Here is an 18650-nt window from a genome sequence, read left to right as displayed (position 1 = left end):
TATTTTTGACTGGTGCAGACACGATGGGCTGAAGGGCCTTTTCTGTGCTGTGGACCACTATCACTCTCTGACTCTGTGTTGCGTATGTGATCTCAAGACTTATTGCATAGAATATACCTTGGTGTACTTGAAAGATTTTCATCCCAAATGTATTCTGTTTAAAATCAGTTGTGCTGACAATAAATTTAATCTGTCAGTTGCTCACAATTTAGGCAGCCCAACAGATTAATATGTTTTGCTTGGTAAAAGTTGAATGAGTAATTTCCTGATCAATCATTTCTTATATTTACTGACACATTAGATGGAATTTAGAAAAATAGGCTTTAAGCAGATGTAGTTTGTACCTTTTATGCTTGCTTGCAGAATATAATTTATGCTACTGTGTTTCATTTGGAGCTATGACAGTGAGAATATTTATGACGATGACACCAGTCTTTCCTCATTTTGACAGCATTATTGAGGCCAGTTGCCAGCGGTAGTATGGATGATTGAATAAATGTTTCTTCGCCGAATTTCATTTTACGGAACTGTCACCATTGTCATATTGATGCAGTTATACTCGTGGTCTTTCTTGTCTTCCATCCATTCTTGTTCTGAGCGTTGGCTGCAGTATCAACAATCTTTCACCATTAATTTTGTTTCTCCGCTGACTTCACTGCCTGTCTCATAGAGAGGCCAGCCCATGTTCTGATATTATCTGTCTATGCCATCTTGTGATTTCGTTGTGTGCATTTTCCAGCTGTTTTGCCTTGCATTATTTCTTTTTCTAAACACTCCCTCCCTGTTCGCATCACATGCCCAAAATATGTCTGTTTCCTTGATATCACTACCTTAAACAAATTCCTCTTAACACCAGCTTTCTCGCACTCCCATTCATTTGTCTGCTTGGCTGTCCATGAGCCACGTAATATCCGTCTGGGGTCTTTCATTTCGAATGCTCTTACTTGAGCCGTGGAACCTTTACTCGATGGCCTGGCTTTCACAGCCAAACATTGTCACCGGCCGCATAAGGGCTTTCACAAAACTAACATTAATTGTAATTGAGATGCTGTGGCTATTCCATACTCCTTTAAGCAAGTTTACGTAATGTCCCTTTTTAAGACTTGCCTGAATTTCTTTTGCGCTGAGTGAACAAAGTTTTTAAAAAAAAAAAAAAAAAATTTAGAGTACCCAATTCATTTTTTCCAATTAAGGGGCAATTTAGCGTGGCCAATGAACCTACCCTGCACTTCTTTGGGTTGTGGGGGCGAAACCCATGCATACACAGGGAGAATGTGCAAACTCCACACGGACAGTGACCCAGAGCCAGATCGAACTTGGGACCTTGGTCTACATTTCCGAAAACGGCTTCAAAGTGAATCCACAAGCGTCCTGCGAACTTGTGGGGTGTTCAGACTTTTTCTGTCTGCACTTATTTAGACCGTCTACGGGGTCGCCCCGGTTGTACCCGATCGCATCCAGGATCGCGGTATGCATTTCTGCAAGGGTGCCTCCTCCAACATTCTGTGGGTCGGGAAGGGCTGCTGCGACCGATGGGTTTAAGCTGAGGACCGTGAGCTTTACCTGCTCTTTTTCATCCAGGCCGTACATGGTCGCCTGGTGTTTGACGGTGGCAAAGAAATGGTGTGGGTCTGAAGCGGGGAGGAACGGTGTGATTTTAGCACACTTGTCCCGTAATTGGGTCACTGTGAGGGGGGTGGAATATAAGACTTCCGCCTCGTCTGCTGTTGCGGTGCGGTGGGTTGTTACAGGGTTCATGGGAGCCTGTATTACCTGCTGTGTGGGGGGTGGGGGTGCTCTCCTCCTTTGGGGTTTTCCCTGCGCACATGCTCCCTGAACATATCTCTGCGCTGTCTCTTGCAGTTCTTCCCAATCAGGACCGTCTTCCTGGTCTAAACTTTCCCCAAAGGTGTCTTGGAATCCCTTTTGGACAGAAAGCATTGCTTGCAGGTCTGCAATTTGCTTTCGGCACTTCGCATGGTCTAAGGTACTCTGCCTTTGTTCCGTGGTTGCAGCGTGGAGCGCTCTCAAGGCTGCCTTGAGATCGCTACATTGCTTCTGTAGTGTCTCCACCTGCTTCTCCGTGTCTTTCTTAACCAGGACGGCACGCTGCGTGTCCTGATAAGCCTTCTCATACTGGGATTGAAAACTGCTTAAATGCGCCAGACAAGACTGGTGACCCCATTTGGCGTCAGCCACCTCTTCGTCCTTGGCTTCCAACTGCCTTTTCAATTCCAGGTTCTCTTTTTCCATCTCGCATACATCGATTTTACTCATATGATGTGTGCCTTCTATTTCTTTTCGGAGCGTCCTGACGACCTCCTCTGTGCCTCGCAATTGTGCCAGACAGGACACGATTGCCATCGGCTTGCGCGCTTTTGCTAAACTCTTTTTATGGATCTCACTCAGGTTCCCCCACCAAGTATGCTCTGTACTTCCGGGACCTGAATCATCATTATTGCAGAAATCATTCCACATGGGCCATCCTTTGCCCTGGAGAAATATCTGAATTTCCACTTCCCAAATGGGGCACTGTCCCACTCTACTGCTGCTGGTCGCTGCGACCGCAAATTCCTCGGGGTTCATGAGGCGTTGCATTGCCTGCATTGCCTGCATGGCCATCTCTCTTATCTGCTCGATACGTTCAAATTTGGAACAGGGGGCTAAGATGGTGTCGTAGATGCGGGTACGGCTTGCGCTAATTTCCGAAAATACAGACTTCCGACAATTTTGACGCAACAAAATCTATCAGTTTTACCTTATAACCCTGTTAGTTACGCACGCATACACACACTTCCGAATTGTGAATTATTAACCAGAACCGCTTGAACACTTGTGGGTTTTTTTTTGTTTCCGATTGGATTCTATTCAAATTGTTGGGGTTCTCCCGGAGTGGTTTTCCACTTCTATGTCGGGTCCCGGCGGAGTCGCCAATTATGTTGCTCTTATTAGCCTTAGTTTATTACCTCTGATTATGTCACCTTTGCTCATGAGTCGCCAGGTATCTTTCTGATACCGCCACGTGGTTCAAGCTCGAGTTATGATTAATACGTCAGCACACCGCTTAGTACGATTGAAATCAACGGTCATTTATTATATACAAGTAATGCTTACACAATAATGCTACTCTCTATATAGGAACCTACCACTACTGGCCAATACATAACTTTAGGAAGGGCCCACCAGGTCAGGGAAACGAATGGCTTATCGAATCGGATCTGGCCCGCGGGATTCAAAAGGCTGATACGGGTCGATGGCTAGGAGTCTCTATCGGGTAGCGATCGCTGGAGTCAAACTTACGCTTTCTGGTCGATGTTCTTGCGAAGGTCGCGAGCAGGCGAAGAAGGGAGAGAGGGAGAGATCTGAACTTGGCCCCTCACTTTATAGGGTCCCGGGGCTTCCCGCCTCTCGGGGCGGCCCTTGACCCTGAGTCCCAAGTGATTGGACTTGTTCCCAATCACTGGGTTCGATATATCCAGTAACGGGGCGATTCCTCGATCGGGGGGTGGTCGTTCACCTGTCTTTGTTTCGGCCACTGCAGGCACCGACAGGTCTGGCCCGGCATTCAATTGCTAATATGTTGCAGTTGTTCCCGGGGATAGCCGATTAAACTGCAGATGTCTGGGTTGATGTGCTGCTAATAGTCTTGAGTATCGATCTGGGCCGACTTCCCCAGAGCCGAATACACTATTCTGTTATCATTTAGATGATTGATGCAGGTAGGGCAGTAGATGTTGTCTATATGGACTTCAGTAAGGCCTTTGACAAGGTCCCTCATGGTAGACTAGTACAAAAGGTGAAGTCACACGGGATCAGGGGTGAACTGGCAAGGTGGATACAGAACTGGCTAGGCCATAGAAGGCAGAGGGTAGCAATGGAGGGATGCTTTTCTAATTGGAGGGCTGTGACCAGTGGTGTTCCACAGGGATCAGTGCTGGGACCTTTGCTCTTTGTAGTATATATAAATGATTTGGAGGAAAATGTAACTGGTCTGATTAGTAAGTTTGCAGACGACACAAAGGTTGGTGGAATTGCGGATAGCGATGAGGACTGTCTGAGGATACAGCAGGATTTAGATTGTCTGGAGACTTGGGCGGAGAGATGGCAGATGGAGTTTAATCCGGACAAATGTGAGGTAATGCATTTTGGAAGGGCTAATGCAGGTAGGGAATATACAGTGAATGGTAGAACCCTCAAGAGTATTGAAAGTCAAAGAGATCTAGGAGTACAGGTCCACAGGTCATTGAAAGGGGCAACACAGGTGGAGAAGGTAGTCAAGAAGGCATACGGCATGCTTGCCTTCATTGGCCGGGGCATTGAGTATGAGAATTGGCAAGTCATGTTGCAGCTGTATAGAACCTTAGTTAGGCCACACTTGGAGTATAGTGTTCAATTCTGGTCGCCACACTACCAGAAGGATGTGGAGGCTTTAGAGAGGGTGCAGAAGAGATTTACCAGAATGTTGCCTGGTATGGAGGGCATAAGCTATGAGGAGCGATTGAATAAACTCGGTTTGTTCTCACTGGAACGAAGGAGGTTGAGGGGCGACCTGATAGAGGTATACAAAATTATGAGGGGCATAGACAGAGTGGATAGTCAGAGGCTTTTCCCCAGGGCAGAGGGGTCAATTACTAGGGGGCATAGGTTTAAGGTGAGAGGGGCAAGGTTTAGAGTAGATGTACGAGGCAAGTTTTTTACGCAGAGGGTAGTGGGTGCCTGGAACTCACTACCGGAGGAGGTAGTGGAAGCAGGGACGATAGGGACATTTAAGGGGCATCTTGACAAATATATGAATAGGATGGGAATAGAAGGATACGGACCCAGGAAGTGTAGAAGATTGTAGTTTAGTCGGGCAGTATGGTCGGCACGGGCTTGGAGGGCCGAAGGGCCTGTTCCTGTGCTGTACATTTCTTTGTTCTTTGTTTGTTTGTCTGCAGCTGTCCGTTTGTGCCCTGTTGCTTGCTTTTCCCATCAGCCTTTTCGGTTAGCCATTTTAAATCGGGTTTTGGCCAAATTAATAGGGAATCCGCCATTTTAGGTGGCTACAGTATGATAAAGCTTGTCTAGATAATTGGGTAAATGTGGTGGGTGCACCCATGTCTAGCATTGTCAATCAGAACCTCTTGCGTGAAACCAAATTGAATACCTTCCCAAAGTCAATGTTCCTCAACGTTGCACGTTATGATCCTAACATTAGCGATTTAATCTTTAGTTCCTCTTTCATATCAAAATCCAGCTTGCTTATCAGCAATCTCTTTTTATAGATCCATTCCAGGAAGATCCTAAGCAAGATTTTACTAGTGTGAGAAATCAAAGATACTCATGGATTTAAGAAAAATTGATAAAACAAAATGGAATCTGCTTTGGAGTTGAGAGTTCCTTTCTTGTCTGCCAATGTGAATAGAGCCACGCATGGCTGGATGTTAGTCTGCTTGTTTGGACAGGATGGTAAAATGCCTACAATGTTTTTGGAATGTACCATTGAGAAGGCATTAAAATGTATAATATTCACAGGAGTCCCGAAAAGGTTTAAACACACAAGTTTATTCTGTTAAAGAAAAATAAGGCCAGCTGGAATCTCCCAAAGCTGGTTTCAGTCCTGGCCGACTTTTAACTGCTAAATTCAGCGAGCGCCAGCTGTTAGGTCTCCGCCCCTCAGCTGGGGAGCTCGTTATCCATGAGCCATCCCGGGAGATCAATTGGGTCATCCCATCGGTCCCATGAGGGTTGTTACAAAATGCAACAAATCTTTCTGGATTTAATGGCTGCCTTTATTAAATACCTGCTGAAGTTGGATCACAATAGCCCAGCAGACTTCTTGGCTGTAAGACACAGAATGGGTGTGAGGTGAAAGCCATTCTATCACAAGGAAATGCAAATGGTGAAATCGAACACTATTGTACGTTAGTGCTCAAGTCGTCAGAGACTACTTGCATGGCAAATGGGATGCAGATACTGTGGTTACCTGACTGAAACCAGGTTGTGATGAGGAGCATTTTATTAATACACATTTGTGACAGCAGCCTCAGACAATCTGGGAAACGAGCGAGGAGGGAACCGACGCAACCCAGCAAAGTAATAGAGACCCTGCCTAAAATCCACCTGCAGGATTCCCCTACCAATTTGAAAAACTAGAAGCTGCTGCTTTAAGCAGTAAGCCACAGTGAATCCGTCATAAGAAATTTCCAGCCTCCATTTCTTTAGTGCACCAAAAGGGAGTTATCAGCCTTGCAACGTTTCGAGCTTTAATTTTCCTTTTATTCATTCAAGGGATGTGGCTCAGCCTGTATTTAGTGTCCATCACTGACTTCCCTTGAGAAGGTGGTGGTGATCTGCTACCTTGAACCGCTGCAGATCATGTGGTGTAGGTACACCCGCAGTGCTGTTGGGGAGGAAGTTCTAGCGTTTTAACTTAGCGACAGTGAAGGAACAGTAATACATTTCCAAGTCAGGATGATGAGCCTAGCTTATTGTCGCTTGATAACAGTGTGTAAGTGGGTGCAGAGGCTGGTGACGGCCTAGGAGGGTGGTTGAGGCGGTTGCCTCCCATCCTTAAAAAGGTACATGGATGAGCACTTGGCACGTCATAGCATTCTAGGCTATGGGCCAAATATTGGCAAATGGGATTAGGTAGGCAGGTCAGGTGTTTTTCATGTGGCGGTGCACAGTTGTTAGGCCGGAGGGCCTCTTTTGCGCTGTATTGTTATGTTATTCTATTATTCTGTTTGCCTGTTCTTGAAAGTCTACACTCAAGTAATTAAAACACTTGCTCTTTAGAACACAGCTATCTGCAGCCAATTGAGAGATGGAAAAGGGGGAACCATCCTGCTGCTTTAGCTCAGTGGGCTAGACAGCTGGTTTGTAATGCAGAACAAGGCCAGCAGCGCGGGTTCAATTCCCGTACCAACTGAGAATTCTGAATTCTTCCTCCATGTATCCGAACAGGCGGCGGAATATGACCACTAGAGACTTTTCACAGTAACTTCATTGCAGCGTTAATGTAAGCCTACTTGTGACAATAAAGATTATTTATTTTTATTTATTTACCATTTCTCGACTGTCCGTATTACTATACTGACAATAAACACTTGATGTAATTTATCAGACACTTGATTATTTTATTCCCCCGCTGTTGGGATTTGTCATAAACTCTGTCTTGTTCTGCAGGCATGCATTTATGACAGAGCTGGACTTGGCTTCAGTAAGAGAATATTCCAGAATGAAACAACTGGACTGAATACGTTATGGAGGGGGTCGACAACAGGAAGGTAATCAGTGGAATAAATAATAAGCTGAGATACTTAAATTTAAATGAAGCAGAAATGGCAATTTTGTTTGAGAGTTTGTGTTTTTTATTTTGAGATGACCGCCTGTCTTAGCTTCTTTGCCAGTAATATAGAATGCAATTAAGCCCACCAAGGTCATAGTTTGCATTTGTTTTAGTTGGCACATCCCTGGTGTTCCTGTCTTAGTTACATTCTGACGGAAATAAACAAATGATAACTTATTCTATGATGGGGATTAGTTAAATTATTAGACCATGTTGCATAAATCAAGGCTTATTTTCCCTTAAGTATAGGAGATTAAGGGATGATCTAATTGAGGTGATTAAGATAATTAAAGGTTTTCTGCCAATGAGGAAGTCCAGAACAATTAGGTGACAGGGAGCACTTCTTTACCCAAAAGAACATGCATATGAATGTGTGAATTGGGAACATGAGTAGGCCATTTAGACGCTCGAGCCTGCTGGGCCATTCAGTATAATCACATATAAGATCCCTTTTTTTTTAAATTTTGAGTACCCAATTCATTTTTTAAAATTTCCAATTAAGGAGCAATTTAGTGTGGCCAATCCACCTACCTTACACATCTTTGGGTTGTGGGGGCAAAACCTACCCAAACACGGGGAGAATGTGCAGACTCCACAAGGACAGTGACCCAGAGCTGGGATCGAACCTGGGACATCGGCGCGGTGAGGCAGCAGTGTTACTTGCTGCGCTACCGTGCTGCCCCGAGACCCCTTATTTTGAAAATGTGTCCCCTGGTTCTCGTTTCTCCCGCTAGGGGAAACATCCTTTCCGCATTTACTCTTTCAAGTCCCCTCAGTATCTTATATGCTTCAAACGATCACCTATCATTATTCTAAACTTCAATGAATGCAGGCGCAACTGTTTTAACCTTTTCCCATTGGATAAACCCCTCATCCCAGGAATCAGTTGAATGAACCTTCTTTGAACTGCTTCTAATGCAGTTATGTGCTTTCTTAAATAAGGAGACAGTACATAGTATATCACAGAATAATACAGTGCAGAAGAGGCCCTTTGGCCCGTCGAGTCTGCATCAATGCATGAAAAACACCTGACCCGCCTACCTAATCCCATTTGCCAGCACTTGAATGTTAAGATGTGCCAAGTGTTCAGCCAGGCACTTCTTAAAGGGTATGAGGCATCCCACCTCTACCACCCCCACAGGCAGTGCATTCTAGAGCCTCACCACCCTCTGGGTAAAAAACGTTTTCCCTCAAATCCCCCCTAAACCTTCTGCCCCGACCTTGAAATTGTGTCCCCTCGTAACTGACCCTTCAACTATGGGAAACAGCTGTTCTCTATCCACCCTGCCCACGCCCCTCATAATCTTGTACACCTCGATCAGGTCACCCCTCAGTCTTCTCTGCTCCAGTGAAAACAACCCAGTAGTTCCCTAGCTTATCTCTACAACCTTTCTGAAATAATGTGACCACATTAGTTGTTCTCCAGTCCTCTGGCATCTCCCCCGTGGCCAGAGAGAAATTACAAATTTCGGTCAGAGTTCCTGCAATCTCCTCCTTCGCCTTCCACAACTTCCTGGGACACAATTCATCTGGACATTAAAATTTGTTCACTTTGAAGCCTGCCAACACCTCCAATATCTTGTCACCCTGAATGACAATTTGCTCAAGAACCTCACAGTCTCTCCCCCAGAGTTCCTTATCTCCCTCCTCATTCTCTTTGAGTGAAAAGAGATGTGAAGTATTTGTTCAACACCCTACCAATGTCCTCCTTCTCCACCCACAGATTTCCCCCTTGGCCCCTTATGGGCCCTGCTCTTTCCTTGGTTATCCTCCTCCCATTGATGTAATAATGATAATCTTTATTGTCACAAGTAGGCTTACATTAACATAGAACATACAGTGTAGAAGGAGGCCATTCGGCCCATCAAGTCTGCACCGACCCACTTAAACCCTCACTTCCACCCTATTCCTGTAACCCAGTAACCCCTCCTAACATTTTTGGTCACTAAGGGCAATTTATCATGGCCAATCTACTTTACCTGCACGTAAAGCACCCGGAGGAAACCCACGCAGACACTGACCCAGCGGGGAATCGAACCTGGGGACCTGGCGCTGTGAAGCAACAGTGCTAGCCATTTGTGCTACTGTGCTGCCCATAACACTGCAATTAAGTTACTGTGAAAATTTAGTTGCGCTACTGGTTAGGAAGCATATCACAGCTGTACTGTGGGAGGACACCTCGGAGGGCAGCAAGGCTATATGGGTAGGGATCAGGAATAAGAAGGGTGCAGTTACAATGTTGGGGGTTTACTACAGGCCACCCAAAGCCAGCGAGAGATAGAGGAGCAGATAGGTAGACAGATTTTGGAAAGGAGTAAAAGCAGCAGGGTTGTTGTGATGGGGGACTTCAACTTCCCCAATATTGACTGGGACTCACTTAGTGCTAGGGGCTTGGACGGGGCAGAGTTTGTAAGGAGCATTCAGGAGGGCTTCTTAAAACAATATGTAGATAGTCCAACTAGGGAAGGGGCTATACTGGACCTGGTATTGGGGAATGAGCCCGGCCAGGTGGTAGAAGTTTCAGTAGGGGAGCATTTCGGGAACAGTGACCACAATTCAGTAAGTTTTTAAAGTGCTGGTGGACAAGGATAAGAGTGGTCCTAGGGTGGGATAAGAGTGGTCCTAGGGTGAATGTGCTAAATTGGGGGAAGGCTGATTATAACAATATTAGGCAGGAACTGAAGAACCTAGATTGGGGGCGGATGTTTGAGGGTAAATCAACATCTGACATGTGGGAGGCTTTCAAATGTCAGTTGAAAGGAATTGAGGAACGGCATGTTCCTGTGCGGAAGAAGGATAAATACAGCAAATTTTGGGAACCTTGGATAACGAGAGATATTGTAGGCCTTGTCAAAAAGAAAAAGGATGCATTTGTCAGGGCTAGAAGGCTGGGAACAGACAAAGCCTGTGTGGAATATAAGGGAAGTAGGAAGGAACTTAAGCAAGGAGTCAGGAGGGCTAAAACGGGTCACGAAAAGTCATTGGCAAATAGGGTTCAGGAAAATCCCAAGGCTTTTTACACAGACATAAAAAGCATGAATGTAGCCAGGGAAAGGGTTGGCCCACTGAAGGACAGGCGAGGGAATCTATGTGTGGAGCCAGAGGAAATGGGCGAGGTACTCAATGAATACTTTGCATCAGCATTCACCAAAGAGAAGGAATTGGTGGATGTTGAGTCTGGAGAAGGGTGTGCAGATAGCCTGGGTGACATTGAGATCCAAAAAGACGAGGTGTTGTGCGTCTTAAAAAATATTAAGGTAGATAAGTCCCCAGGACCTGATGGGATCTACCCCAGAATACTGAAGGAGGCTGGAGAGGAAATTGCTGAGGTCTTGACAGAAATTTTTGTGATGTCTTCACTGACACTGACATTCACTGTCTTCAGGTGATGTCACGGAGGACTGGAGAATAGCCAATGTTGTTCCTTTGTTTAAGAAGTGTAGCAAAGATAATCCAGGGAACTGCAGGCCGGTGAGCCGTACATCAGTGGTAGGGAAATTACTGGAGAGAATTCTTTGAGACAAGATCTACTCCCATTTGGAAGCAAATGGACGTATTAGCGAGAGGCAGCACTGTTTTGTGAAGGGGAGGTCGTGTCTCACTAACTTGATAAGAGTTTTTTGAGGAGGTAACAAAGATGATTGATGCAGGTAGGGCAGTGGATGTTGTCTATATGAACTTCAGTAAGGCCTTTGACAAGGTCCCTCATGGCAGACTGGTACAAAAGGTGAAGTCACACGGGATCAGAGTGAGCTGGCAAGATGGATACAGAACTGGCTAAGTCATAGAAGTGGAGATGCTGGCGTTGGACTGGGGTTAGCACAGTAAGAAGTTTTACAACACCAGGTTAAAGTCCAACAGGTTTGTTTCAAACACTAGCTTTCGGAGCACTGCTCCTTACCTAGGACATAAAAGGCAGAGAGTAGCAATGGAAGGGTGCTTTTCTGATTGGAGGGCTGTGACTAGTGGTGTTCCGCAGGGATCAGTGCTGGGACCTTTGCTGTTCGTAATATATATAAATGATTTGGAGGAAAATGTAACTGGTCTGATTAATAAGTTTGCAGACGACACAACGGTTGGTGGAATTGCGGTTAGCCAGAGGATACAGCAGGATTTAGATCGTTTGGAGACTTGGGTGGAGAGATGGCAGAGTTCAATCCGGACAAATGTGAGGTAATGCATTTTGGAAGGTCTAATGCAGGTAGGGAATATACAGTGAACGGTAGAACCCTCAAGAGTATTGACAGCCAGAGAGATCTAGGTGTACAGGTCCACAGGTCACTGAACGGGGCAACACAGGTGGAGAAGGTAATCAAGAAGACATACGGCATGCTTGCCTTCATTTGCCGGTGCATTGAGTATAAAAATTGGCAAGTCATGTTGCAGCTGTATAGAACCTTAGTTCGGCCACACTTGGAGTATAGTGTTCAATTCTGGTCGCCACATTACCGGAAGGATGTGGAGGCTTTAGAGATGGTGCAGAAGAGATTTACCAGGATGTTGCCTGGTATGGAGGGTATTAGCTATGAGGAAAGGCTGAATAAAGTCGGTTTGTTCTCACTGGAACGACGGAGGTTGAGGGGCAACCTGATGGAGGTCTACAACATTTTGAGGGGCATAGACAGCGTGGATAGTCAGAGGCTTTTTCCCAGGGTAGAGGGGTCAATTACTAGGGGGCAAGGTTTGGAGGAGATGTACGAGGCAAGTTTTTTACACAGAGGGTGCCTGGAACTCGCTGCCGGAGGACGTGGTGGAAGCAGGGATGATAGTGACGTTTAAGGGGCATCTTGACAAATGCATGAATAGGATGGGAATAGAGGGATACAGGCCCCGGAAGTGCAGAAGTTTTTAGTTTAGACTGGCAACATGGTCGACACAGGCTTGGAGAGCCGAAGGGCCTGTTCCTGTGCTGTACTTTTCTTTGTTCTTTGAAAAGCCTCTAGTCACCACATTCCAGCACCCATTCGGGTACACTGAGGAAGAATTCAGAATGTCCAATTCACCTAACGGCACGTCTTTCGGGACTTGTGGGAGGAGCACCCGGTGGAAACCCACGTAGACACTGGGAGAACGTGCAGACTTCGCACAGACAGTGACCCAAGCCAGGCGTGGAATCTGGGACCCTGGCACAGTAAAGTAACAGTGCTAACCACTGTGCTACCGTGCTGCCACTTATACTTTCCCTGCTTATATATAAGTATAAGTACTTATACTTTCCCTACTTTTGCCGGCTAGAGCTTTCTCATATCCACTCTTTGCTCTCTTAATTACTTTCTTAAGCATCGTCCTGCACTTTCTGTTCTCCACGAATGCCTCCGTTGATTTGCTCCCCTAAAAGCCTCTCTTTTCCTTCTCATTGTATCCTGAATATCTCTAGTCATCCATGGTTCTCTGGGATTGTTACTCCTTTCTATTACCTTCGAGGGAACATGTTGGGCCTGTTCCCTTCCCATTTCCTTTTTTACCCCCCCCCCCCCCCCCCCCGCCCCACTGCTCTTCTGTAAATTTCCCCATAAGTCACTCTTTCCAGTCTGCCTTGGTCAGATCCTGCCTTATTTTACTAAAATCCACTCTCTCCCAATCCAAAACCTTTTTTTGCAACTTGTCCATTTCTTTGTCCAAATCAGACTTAAATTGTCCAAGTTGTGATCGTTATCACCAAAATGCTCCCCCACCAACGCATCAACCATCTGTCTGGCTTCATTCCCCAGATCAGGCACTGCATTGTCCCTTGTTGGACCCTCTGATGTTGAGCTAAATAGTTCTCCTGTCTATATTTTAAGAACTCCACTCCATCTAATCCCTGAACATGATGACTATCCCAATTAATGTTGGGAAAGTTGAAATCACCTGATATAATTATCCTCTGCAAATTGCACACATATTTGCTCCTCAATTTCCCATTGACTACATGGGGGTTTATAAAAAACGCTAGCAATGTGGCTATCCCTTTTTTATTCTTAAGCTCTACCTACACAGCTTCATTTGATGCCCCCTCCAAGATATCATCTCTCCTCACTGCAGTAACTGACTCCTTAACTAATAATGCAATGCCTCCTCCTCTTTTACCCTCCTCTGTCTCGCATGATGATTCAATATCCCGGGATATTGAGCTGCCAATCTTGCCCCTCCCTCAACCACATCTCTGTGATGGCTACTATATCACAATTCCATGTTTCCATTCTCGCCCTTTACTCATCTGTTTTACCTGTAAGACTCCTGACATTCAATTTGACTTCTAATTACTTGCTGTACCTGCATAGTAACTTGTCGTGATCATGTTCCAGGACACCCAATTCTCTCTGTACTTTAGAGCTCTGAAATCTCTCTCCATTTAAATAATATGCTGCTTTATTTTTCTTCTGCCGAAATGGACAAATTCACATTTTCCTGCATTACACACCACCTGCTTAATCTTTGCCCACTCGTTTAATCTATCTGTATTCCTTTGCAGACTCTTTGGCCAGGATTCTCCGATCCGAGTTTGCCCTGCCACTGCCGCCAGTGAGAATTTGATGCTCAGCCAAAACGTCAATCACTGTAGCAGGACCAGAGAATCCTGCAGGTGTGGATGGATGGAGAATTCCAGCCTTCATGCCCTCTTCACAACTTACTCTCCTCTCTATCTTTGTATCACCCGCAAATGTAGCAACCGTACATTAGATCCCATCATCCAAGTCATGAATAATGATTGTAAATAGTTGTAGCCTCAGCACTGATCCCTGTGGCACTCCACTCATCAGATCTTGCAAACCTGAAAATGACCCATTTATCTGACTCGTTTAGCACTCTGTGCCAATGCTGTCCATGCTAATAATTTGCTCCCTACACCATGAGCTCTTATTTTATGTCATGTCCTTTAGTGTGGCACCTTGTCAACTGGTGTCAACTGCCTTCAGGAAATCTAAGTACACCACATCCACAGGCTCCCCTTTATCTACATTGCCCGTTACTCTGATAAATTAGGCAAAAATGGCATTGAAATCTGGAACACTTTCCTCAAAAAGCTGTTGAGGCAAAAACGATTTAAAGTTTCAAAACTGAGATGGAGAGATTTTTGTGAGCTAAAATTATTAAGGGATTTGGAACCAAGGCAAACAAATGGAGGTAGGATACAGATCAGCCAGATAGGAAGTGAAATTGATCGGTGGAACAGGCTCAAGGAATTAAATTACCCATTCCTGTTGCTATGTCTCTAAATGCATGTGATAGTTTCTGTTAATCTGCTGTGGTTTCATTTCTAGAAATCCAGGAATAATTATATTCCAGATATAATCCTTAAGTATGAATGTCATTGTACACAACTGTAAGAAGAAAGCAGATAGGAACAGTTAACAACCATGGTCACGTTTACAAAGAATAGGGAGCAGCTGCACTAGTCACTTCCACCAGCCCATGCTGCACCCATTACCTAGCTCCTTTTCCATCTTGCTCTTCTTGCTCTCTTGTTCCCTTTTATTCTCTTACGCATTCCCCCCCCCCACCTTAATATATACACATGAAGTTTTTCCTACCCAGAGTCAGCAAGTGGTAGCTTTGCTGCCAAGATCTATATGGACCTGGCATGCAACCCGAGTCCTTTTGTGTCACTCTGCATGAACCTGTTGAACTTTTGCTGTTGCTTTATTAATATAAACTTAGCAATCTCACTCCGGACTGGTAAAGTTTGTGTGTTCCGTTTTTTTTCCCCTGCTTGGACCAATGTTGTAATGAGGTGAGCAGTTGAATGGTTCAGTATTATTGCCGGAATGTTGTCAAGATCCATAGCCTTTGCAGTATCCAATGCCTTCAGCCATTTTTTGATATCATGTGGATCAATCAAATTGGCTAAATGTTGCCATCTGTGATGCTGGGGACCTGAGGAGGAGGCCGAGATGGATCATCCATCGGCTGAAGATGGCCGTAACTGCTTTAACCTTATCTTTTGCACTGATGTGCTGGGCTCCCTCATCACTGAGGGTGGGGACATTTGTGGATCTTCCTTCTTCAGTGAGTTACTTAATTGTTCACCAGCATTCATGGCTGGATGTAACAGTACTGCAGAGCTTAGATCTGATCCATTGCTTGTGAGATCACTTGGCTCACTCTATTGCCTGCTGATTCTGCTGTTTGGCTTGCAAGTAGTCCTGTGTTGTAGCTTCACCAGGTTGACACCTCAATTTTAGGAATGCCTGGTGCTGCTCCTGGCGTGCTCTCCTGCACCCTTCCTTGAATCAGGGTTGATCCTCTCACTTGATCAGAGATTCTTCAGTGTGATTTGGACAAGTTGAGTGAGTGGGCAAATGAATGCCAATTGCAGGATAATTTGGAGAAATGCGAGGTTATCCACTTTGATCGCAAAAATGAGAAGGCAGACTTATCTGAATGGCCATAAGTTAGGACATGGAAATGTGCAACCAGACCTGGGTGTTCTAGTACACCAGTCGCTGAAGGTAATCATGCAGGTGCAGCAGGTGGTAAAGAAGGCAAATGGTATGGCCTTTTTGGATTTCGGCGGCAGCGGTGCGCAGGGGCCTTCTTGGAGGTGAGTAGTGTATTTAAAAACCTTACCTTTACAGGAGCAGCCCTTTGGATTTCGGCGGCAGCGGTGCGCAGGGGCCTTCTGGGAGGTGAGTAGTGAGTTTAAAAGCTCTTACCTTTACAGGAGCAGCCCTTTGGATTTCGGCGGCAGCGGTGCGCAGGGGCCTTCTTGGAGGTGAGTAGTGTATTTAAAAACCTTACCTTTACAGGAGCAGCCCTTTGGATTTCGGCGGCAGCGGTGCGCAGGGGCCTTCTGGGAGGTGAGTAGTGAGTTTAAAAGCTCTTACCTTTACAGGAGCAGCCCTTTGGATTTCGGCGGCAGTGGTGCGCAGGGGCCTTCTTGGAGGTGAGTAGTGTATTTAAAAACCTTACCTTTACAGGAGCAGCCCTTTGGATTTCGGCGGCAGCGGTGCGCAGGGGCCTTCTGGGAGGTGAGTAGTGAGTTTAAAAGCTCTTACCTTTACAGGAGCAGCCCTTTGGATTTCGGCGGCAGCGGTGTGCAGGGGCCTTCTTGGAGGTGAGTAGTGTATTTAAAAAGCCTTACCTGGTCCCGTGTCTGTTCTTCTTTTCTGTTTTATTTGTTTTTATATAAGGCGGGAACCGGAAGTTCGACCTCTGGCAAGTCCCCCCCCCCCCCCCCCCAACCAATAAATTCTGGTGGAGAGGAAACCCGAGACACTACACGTGTAGTGTCTCCCACCCGCCCTCCTCCTCTAACCTAATAATAAGACCCATTGGTGTAAGGTAAGTGCCATATTATATTATTATATTATTAGCATTGTGCAGGTCAAGGATCGGAGGTGGAGGAGCAGTCTCTGTCAGCGAGAGAACCTGAGAACATCTCAGACACTCAGAAGGTAAGAAGGTAAGTAAGTGATTTTTACTTTTATACCTTTTTTCAAATTGTGTGTGTCGGGGGGAAACTGAAGTGACATCACAGAAAAGCTGTGACCTGAGTGGCTGGTTGGGATTCTAACCTAAATTTAAAAAAAAAAATTTGAGTATTTGGGAACTAATTAAACATAATAACTTAATTATAATTTAGAGGATATCTAAGCCAGAGATCGGAAAATATTATAGTTAGCTATCGCATTTCTATTAGAAATCTAGTGCTAGGAAACAGATAGTTGACAGTAACTTTGCAATTTTAAAAAAAAGTATTAAAAAAAAAAAAAAGACAAATTTTAATTAATTGACGCAATGTCAGTTAGAGGGGTGCTGTGCTCTGACTGTGAGATGTGGCAGGTCCGGGAGGCTTCCAGCATCCCGGATGGCTTCATCTGCAGAAAGTGCACCCAACTGCAGCTCCTCACAGACCGCATGGTTCGGTTGGAGCAGCAATTGGATGCACTTAGGAGCATGCAGGTGGCGGAAAGCGTCATAGATCGCAGTTATGTAAATGTGGTCACACCCAAGGTGCAGGCAGAGAAATGGGTGACCACCAGAAAGGGCAGGCAGTCAGTGCAGGAATCCCCTGTGGTTGTCCCCCTCTCGAACAGATATACCCCTTTGGATACTGTCGGGGGGGATAGCCTATCAGGGGAAAACAGCAGCAGCCAGAGCAGTGGCACCACGGCTGGCTCTGATGTTCAGAAGGGAGGGTCAAAGCGCAGAAGAGTAATAGTAATAGGGGACTCTATAGTCAGGGGCACAGATAGGCGCTTCTGTGGACGTGAAAGAGACTCCAGGATGGTATGTTGCCTCCCTGGTGCCAGGGTCCAGGATGTCTCCGAACGGGTAGAGGGAATCCTGAAGGGGGAGGGCAAACAGGCAGAGGTCGTTGTACATATTGGTACTAACGACATAGGCAGGAAGGGGCATGAGGTCCTGCAGCAGGAGTTCAGGGAGCTAGGCAGAAAGTTAAAAGACAGGACCTCGAGTGTTGTAATCTCGGGATTACTCCCTGTGCCACGTGCCAGTGAGGCTAGAAATAGAAAGATAGAGCAGACAAACACGTGGCTAAACAGCTGGTGTAGGAGGGAGGGTTTCCGTTATCTGGACCACTGGGAGCTCTTCCGGGGCAGGTGTGACCTGTATAAGATGGACGGGTTGCATCTAAACCGGAGAGGCATAAATATCCTGGACGCGAGGTTTGCTAGTGTCACACGGGAGGGTTTAAACTAGTATGGCAGGGGGGTGGGCACGGGAGCAATAGGTCAGAAGGTGAGAGCATTGAGGGAGAACTAGGGAATAGGGACAGTGTGGCTCTGAGGCAGAGCAGACGGGGAGAAGTTGCTGAACACAGCGGGTCTGGTGGCCTGAAGTGCATATGTTTTAATGCAAGGAGCATTACGGGTAAGGCAGATGAACTTAGAGCTTGGATTACTACTTGGAACTATGATGTTGTTGCCATTACAGAGACCTGGTTGAGGGAAGGGCAGGATTGGCAGCTAAACGTTCCAGGATTTAGATGTTTCAGGCGGGATAGAGGGGGATGTAAAAGGGGAGGCGGAGTTGCGCTACTTGTTCGGGAGAATATCACAGCTATACTGCGAGACGACACCTCCGAGGGCAGTGAGGCTATATGGGTAGAGATCAGGAATAAGAAGGGTGCAGTCACAATGTTGGGGGTATACTACAGGCCTCCCAACAGCCAGCGGGAGATAGAGGAGCAGATAGGTAGACAGATTTTGGAAAAGAGTAAAAACAACAGGGTTGTGGTGATGGGAGACTTCAACTTCCCCAATATTGACTGGGACTCACTTAGTGCCAGGGGCTTAGACGGGGCGGAGTTTGTAAGGAGCATCCAGGAGGGCTTCTTAAAACAATATGTAAACAGTCCAACTAGGGAAGGGGCGGT

The 18650-nt window shown here is 45.9% G+C and overlaps 1 protein-coding gene across 3 annotated transcripts in view; it reads left to right on the top strand.

Moving 5' to 3' along the window:
• Positions 1-18650, top strand: part of LOC140385261 (uncharacterized) — a 217884-nt gene that overhangs the window by 80028 nt on the left and 119206 nt on the right. For all 3 annotated transcript variants that reach the window (XM_072467217.1, XM_072467216.1, XM_072467218.1), the window contains exon 5: positions 7168-7268. In XM_072467217.1, coding sequence (XP_072323318.1) covers positions 7168-7268 — 101 coding nt within the window. The remainder of the gene's footprint in view (positions 1-7167; positions 7269-18650) is intronic.

This window comes from Scyliorhinus torazame, chromosome 11 (genome assembly GCF_047496885.1).
Source record: "Scyliorhinus torazame isolate Kashiwa2021f chromosome 11, sScyTor2.1, whole genome shotgun sequence".
Classification (NCBI taxonomy): Eukaryota; Metazoa; Chordata; class Chondrichthyes; order Carcharhiniformes; family Scyliorhinidae; genus Scyliorhinus; species Scyliorhinus torazame.
Note: the sequence above shows the minus strand (reverse complement) of the source record. Positions and strands in the feature narration are given on the sequence as shown.